The sequence below is a fragment of the Drosophila nasuta genome, chromosome 2R (genome assembly GCF_023558535.2).
Source record: "Drosophila nasuta strain 15112-1781.00 chromosome 2R, ASM2355853v1, whole genome shotgun sequence".
NCBI lineage: Eukaryota > Metazoa > Arthropoda > Insecta > Diptera > Drosophilidae > Drosophila > Drosophila nasuta.
The window spans coordinates 25,030,217-25,037,668 of record NC_083456.1 but is presented as its reverse complement, the minus strand read 5'-3'; the positions used below and the strand labels follow the sequence as shown (position 1 = coordinate 25,037,668).

Here is a 7,452-nt window from a genome sequence, read left to right as displayed (position 1 = left end):
AACGTCAACTGGATGTCAATTGCTCCATGGAGGAACTTAACTTCATTAAAATACCCATAATACGCCTGGATGAAGTCACAGAAATTGAATTGAAAAGATTTATAAATGCCAAAATCCTTTCTCTGGTTTGCATGTCTGAAATAGAAGATATTCATTTACTGACTTCACTCGCCAAAGATCTGCATCGAATAAGACATATGCCTATTATAATTCTGTTGCAATCTACCAAGTCAAATCCGAAAGAGTTTCTCGAAGACATCGAATATCAAGCAAGTAAATTTAGCTTTGTCTCAATACTAGTGATCCACGTAAACGTTTTGGACATAAAAAAAAGACTTGTCTTATATCGCCTTGAACCATTTCCAACTCCAACTCTAATACATGTGACTCATCTTAACAGTGGACCAATATTTCCAAATATCCGTAGTAACTTTCGAAATAAAACAGCGCATGTATTAGCAAATCCATTTCCTCCAAATAGTTTCTTGTTCAAAGACAAAAAGACGGGGAAGGAAGTGTTAAGTGGATATATGGATAAATTGTTAACGGAATTTGGTAAAAAGCACAATATCAATCTTCAGATGTCCATACCGAATGCCAGTATTCCTGATTATAAAATTTTACAGTTAATTTCAAATGAATCGTACGATCTAACAACACACAAGCGTCAATTTACTACGACTATGGAAAACACACCCATCGTCACAATTATGAATGCCTTTATCATAGTTCCATGTGGACAACAAATAAATATACGTGATCTCTACAAAAGTCTCCGATCCTTTGTAATAATTATGTGCAGCATTTACGCAATCTTTTCTATAGTCGAAATTGTTCTTCGGTCAGTATCTTATCGAATTTTAGGGCAAGAATACAAGTTCCGATATTCAACATTCATTGTAAATCTGACCGCAATTCGTGGAGTTTTGGGACAATCCATAAATTTATTTGGAAATAGAAGAAGCATTTCCATGCATCAGTTTATAATGATAATGAGTATCTTCAGCATTATCATGACCAGTTTTTTTAATGCTAACCTAAGTACTCTATTAACTACGCCGTCGAAACAAACACATATTTCAAATTTTGAAGAGCTTCGGGAAAGCGGTTTACCAGTAATATTTAATAATATATTTCGAAGGCATACAGAAAAAAATATTAAGAAAGGAACTCTAAAAATTAATATGAATCAAGGCGTATTTGTATCAAATAAAGAACGTATACAAATGATTGTTTCACAAAATTTAAGTAACGCCTACGTTATGTATGATAAAAGTTGGTCTGTATTAAACCGGCATCAAATGAATTTTAAGAACAAAGTACTCTGTAATCCTTCTGAGCTGACCTTGTTTAAAAGCCTTCCAGTTTATAATGTCTTAAAGCCGAACTCTATTTATTTAAATGCCTTACAAGATTTTATACTGCATTTCCATTGTTTTGGTTTTAGCAAGCATTGGATAGCAGAAAGCTATGCAAAGATGATAGAAAATATGAATCATACAAATATTAATTATAATCCCAATCCCTTGACTTATAAAGATTTGCAGTGGGTTTGGGAACTCTTGGGAATATGCTATGTCGTGTCTATTTTAGTGTTCATAGGAGAACTGTGCATGGGATATAGGGTAAGGAATCGCAAAGAAAGGTTAATAATCATAGTTTAAAAGCAATTATTTAAAAGCTTTCAATATTAGAAAATCCGACATCCTTAAAATAAACAAAATGGATTATTAATGTACTAAAAGCTAATAAGCAATAAAGTTACATTAAATAAAATATTATATCTTAATAAATATATATATCCAATATCAATTTATTATATTTATGTATTAAAATTTTACTTAATCTTAATAAATTTATATCTCCAATATCACTTTATTATATCTATGTATTAAAATTGTATGTGCAAATAATAATGAATGTAATTTACTTTCAAATAATCAACATAATAAAATGCATTTTTTCCTCCCAATCGTGCTCGACTTTCTTTTAGAACTCTAAAAACAAAAACCTACATCTCAAGCTGGTAAATTGTAAATTATATTTTTTACATATTTAACTTGTAAAATAGTTTTTGCTTCTGTGAAATTTATTTTCTTGTTTACTTTTAATTTATATACTGTACACTTATAGTTGACACCAGCAAATTATTGCCGTTTAATTTTGTACTTTATGCCACCATAAATAATTGCGCAAAGGCAGGCACAAAATTTGCCACGTCGATTACAATTTTTAATTATTTTTTAATGAAGTAAAAGTGCAGCAAAAAAAAAAATACACTTCGCACATACAAACAAACGTAAATAAAAATCAACATTGTCTTTTGAATTTATGTGCGTTTCAAGTGAATTTATTGCCTGTGTAATTCGCATAATACACGTTATGTGTCATTGCATACTTGTAAGCCCACCATATTAAATGTTCAGTTAATATGGCAAACCTGTAAGTATGTAATGGAAATTTTCACTTTTCGCCTGCGGCTTCGCTCAGTTAATAAACGTGAGACATTGTGAGATGCTGCATGAAGCGGAGATAAATAGTAGTCTTTATAGTTTTGCACTTAATAAGATATATGCTCTTTTTAATTATTATTAAATTATTTACTTTTAATATATCTGCGCAGTAGTAAAAGTTATTATTGTGTGCAGCCAAAAAGTATGCTAAAGAAATTTTTTATAGGAATCAATATTCTCTTTAAATTTGTTTTTTGTATATTGTATGCAAATCATTTTTTTGCAAAAAAATCCAATTTTTTAGATTAATCAACTTGCATTTAATTAAATACTTAATAAATTTACTGATAAGAGGAATAGACTTTGTGGACCAGCTTTCGCAATAGAATTTAAGCATTTGTTAAATTTAATTGTTCATTAATTTAAATTTTGATTAATATCAGTAACTTTCTATTAAGATATATTTTAAAAATTCTTACAAATCATGTAATAAGCCGTCGTCAGTGGCTTGAGAAATTCAACAACTGTTGAGAGTAAGCCACAAATTATTCGTCGTCAGCAGTAATACCTTTACTTCAGCTTAATATAATGCTATTCCCCCACCACCACAATTCCCGCATGTGTGTGTATGAGAATGCGTGTGTGTGTGTGGCAACCACAAGTCACGTGTCTGCTGCAACAGCGCCGGCGGCGTTTGCCTCGTTAAAACTCCAAAAATCACGCATTAGCTGCCAGTTTGCACTTAAAGTCATAAATTTATTCAAATATATGGGAACACATCGCATCGCATAGCATCGCATTGCAGTGAACGCATAAGCCTCACACGTTTTTTGAGATGGGCGGTGCTTTAAAGTAAAATTTATATTAACTTCATTGCTGTGCTGGATGCCACGCAGTCGTTGCATAACTCATACGCACCGTGTGCAACCGCAATGGCAAAGACTCTCCGTCTCCGACTCCGACTGCGACTCCGACTCCGACTATGAGTCCAGGAGTTGGCCAAGCGCGTGTCGGTAGCACCAACTTTACCAACAGGCATATCACTGACGCCAGCCACCAAGGTGGAAAGAGTGTGAGAATGAGATGAAGTAGAGAATGAGCGGGGGGGGGGAGAGGATGAAAGCAGGTCCATGGTCCAAATGGCAGCCAAGAGAATTTTAAATTACGCTTTTGAGTGGCGACGCGAATGGAGTCGATGCCGAAATGCAACAGCAACAGCAGCAACAGCAGCTGCAGCAACTACAGCAACTGCATTCGTCTGCTGGCTTTTTATCATGCATTTAATTGCAAATGAAGCAGCAGCAACAGCAGCAGCAGCCGCAGCGCAGCAGCAACTCACTGACAACTCCAGAGCTGCACACTTGCAATGGGCGCCAAATCTCAGCTGACGCTTGCAAGCTCGTGGCAACTGCAAATGACGTTTAATCAAAGTTGTTGAAATTGATCGCATTGTTTGTGCCGCATAAATTGCGTGTTGTTGCATCTTAAAGTGGCAGCGTGAAATGTGTTAATTAAAGCGCAAATTGCGGCTTTACATTGCACATTCATTGCACAGCGCATTCCCTTCCAGAACTCATTAGAAATAATTATTTTGTCATTCCCCCCGCTGAGAAGCCATAAATACATAAATAAGCTCAACCGCAGCTTTGCATTAGAAAATCCGTGGGAATTGTGGATAGCAGCATAGGGCGCAAGGTAACTTGGTTAAGTTTCTCTCTCATTCTCTGTCCTTTCCCTGTCTCTCTCTCTCTCTCTCTTTCGCTGTCTGCCTGTCTTTGTGGCAATGGCATTGTCTGTGGCAGTTGCAACACAACGCACATAGCAGCAACTTAGTTGTGGCAGGCAATAAAATAAAGTCTTAGCTCCCAGTTCAACGCAACCCGACACATTTAATTTGTTGTGCAACAAATTAGCATTTATTTTCATTTGGACTCTGCACGATTTTCATTTTTTTTGTTGTGCTTTCTCATTTTCTTTAGTTTTGCTATCTACTTTGTTTGTGTTTCATTGTAGCAACTAGAAGAATATAAACTAAATACAAAAATCTTTATTAAATTTATTCATATAGTTTTGTTGTTTACAATTTATTTAAAATACTTTTACTCGATTTATTTAGTAGAATACTATATCTTAATCAAGTGAAAAATTCAAGTTTAATCAAATGATTTATTTTGTATTAATTATCATAATTAATGTAATTTAAAGTGATTTCTTACTCATGAATGTAAATTTATTTTTGAAATGTATTAGGTTAATATTTAGTGATAGAATACGTCAAAGTAAATTCTAATAATTTGATAAAGAATCTAAAAAGAAATTTACGTATAATTAAAATATATAATACAAAATAAAAATATATATTAAACAATCGTTTTTAATCAAGCATTTATCAAATTAATTGGTTTGTTGAATTACAAGACAAAAGGCTTAGCAATTACTTTAACTCTAAAATAAATGTTAATCATTACAAAAATATTATGAAAATCGAAAATATAATATTGAGATTGAAACATGAATGTTTAAAATTATGGTATTAAAATGTAATGCAACAACAATTTCGTAAAAAATAATGTCATTAGAAAATGAAATTCAAGTTGAAATATTAAAACTACTGTTGCTTAAGCTGCTACTAACTTCAAAACTATTTATTGTATTATCAAATTAAACTTATCTTACGCAAAAGTTTTATTTAGTTCACAGTGCTGCAATTTAAAAATATGTTCTTAAATATTCTATGCTAGTCTCTAGGCTATAACTAAAAACTTCTAATTATAATTTCAAATTAATCTTATTTCTCGCAATAGGTTACCTTTACCCACAGTGCACTGTGGGCTAAGTGCCATACTAGCTAAGCAGCTTTGCAAATGGAAAATTGCAGGAGAGTGAAAAAAGTGTAGCATACATTTGTGCGCTGCACTTGCTCGCATTCAATTATTATTGTGCGTGTAGAAATCATCAACGCGTCGACGCTGCTCAGCTGCAGCGCTATCATCATTATGACGCTGGTCATTGATGTTGTAACGTTGATCATTATCATCAGCATAGTCTTGCCTATACCGCGCATTATCCGAGTAAGAGCTCACGGCCGACTGAGCGCCCAACGAAGCTGAAGATGAGTAACGTTTGCTGCCAGCTGCATGCGACTGTGAATGTGAATGTGAATGTGAATGCAACAACAGCGGCGACGGCAACTGTGAATGCGATTGCGTATGAAACGGTGACTGCGACTGCGAATGCGAATTGCCATTGGGGCTGTAGGACCAGGCATAGCCGTTGTCCATGTAAGTTAACTGATGCCGGTCCCTTTCGGGATAATACGGTGGATGTTCCTGCTGCTGCTGCTGCTGCTGATGATGATGATAATAGTCAGAGTCGGGGCGCAACGATTGGTCAATGTGTGTGCGATTAGGATAGAAATCAGCAGATGAGGGCGATCCGGAGTATGGTGTGTGATGTCCGTAATTATAATCATCATCAGGATGATGATGTTGATGATGATGTGGCGGTGATTGCTGTTGATACGAATGCGACTGCGAGACTGGCGGCTTATTAGTCACAAGTCCGCTACTATACGGCGTATGCAGCGTCACAGCGGGCGTAACAATGACGGGCACCACAGCCGAGCTGGCAATAGCACCCAATTGCCAAGATGCTGATGCCGATGCCGATGCCGTGGTGGATGCTGGCGATGAGGTCTGTTCGCGTGAGTTCATTTCAGCTAATTTATTGAAACGATTGCGACTGCCGCTCGATGTGAGAACCATTACCGTGGGATTCATGTCGGTGATGTGCTCCTTGATGCAGCTCTGCAGCATGTTCACAAAAAAGAAGAACGAGAGCAACGTCAGCGCCGACATCACCGAACCCGAACTCTTTTTCTTCTTCTTAGAAGCCGATGTTGTTGGCGCTGATTTCGGTGCCTGCTGCTGATGATGATGATGCTGATGGTGATGCGGTGGCGGATATGCGGGCGGACCGCTATCACCGCCACCGCTGCTGCTGGGATGATACGATGAGTAGCTGCCCGATGGTGGCGTCTGTTGCAACTCATACTCCACCGATGGCTCTATGCTGTGTTAATATTTTTCAAGTTGCATTAGTGTGTTGTGGTCGCCAAGGCAAAAAGGGAAGCCGCTCGAACGCTGCTCCATTGCTTACCCATAGCCAGAGTGGCCGCTGGCTGTGCTGGCATAAGCACCGTTGTGGTTGCTAGCAGCGGCCAACAGCTGTCCGGGACGTCCATGCGACTGTTGCAGATAGGGATTTTGGCGTAGTTGATGCGAGTGTTGGTGCCATGATGGGTAATGCGCACGCTGTGTGCCGCTGTAAAGCAGAGAGAGAAGAGCAAAAAAGCCACGTTGTGTGGCATGAGTAAGTGCAACAAATTGCGACGCAGCAGTAGCAGGTAAGTAGCTGCCACCAGGTGGCATGTGGCAAGTGGCAAGTGGTGGCAGTTGACTACTTCTGTTCAGTTATGGCACGCTGTCGTCTGGCGCTTTTTGCTTTTGTTTGTGTCACTGTGAGCTGCCGCATAAATTTCGCGCTGTCATTTTGCTTACGCATAATTATTGCCGGAAATGGCTGACAGCAACGGATGTTGCTGCTGATGCTGCATATTCCCAAAGGACATTTTGACGTTTGATTTTGCAATTTTATTGCTAATTGATTTCCGTTGCCTTCTCGCGTTAGAGCAGTCCGCAATCTCAGTCTCTCTCTGTCTTTCTCTATCTCTTTTCGGGGGCGCCTTCAAGTTCAACCGCAAGTGACAGAGTTGCTTAGGCAACTGACAGAGCCTAGGCTGCAAGCAGCTATTAACGGCAGCAGCAACTGTGTTGCAACAGTTCTCTTGCCCCATTGCCTGTCATTGTCAGCTTTGCCATACTGCCACACACACACACACACCTATACAGCACTCACAACACTTACAAACTGACAATTGCCTGCAAAGTGTTTTGCGGTGTCGTCGGTGTCGACCAACTGACATACACCTGAATTGGAG

General features: G+C 37.8%; 1 protein-coding gene across 1 annotated transcript; it reads right to left on the bottom strand.

Annotated features, from left to right (window-relative positions):
• Positions 1-5,312: 5,312 nt before the first annotated feature.
• On the bottom strand, positions 5,313-7,153 carry LOC132786946 (ell-associated factor Eaf). The gene is made up of 3 exons (XM_060793728.1): positions 7,013-7,153; positions 6,612-6,776; positions 5,313-6,524 (listed from the first exon to the last, which is right to left on the bottom strand). The coding sequence occupies exons 1-3, from the start codon at positions 7,081-7,083 to the stop codon at positions 5,381-5,383; spliced, it is 1,380 nt and encodes a 459-aa protein (XP_060649711.1). The 5' UTR covers positions 7,084-7,153; the 3' UTR covers positions 5,313-5,380.
• Positions 7,154-7,452: the final 299 nt, after the last annotated feature.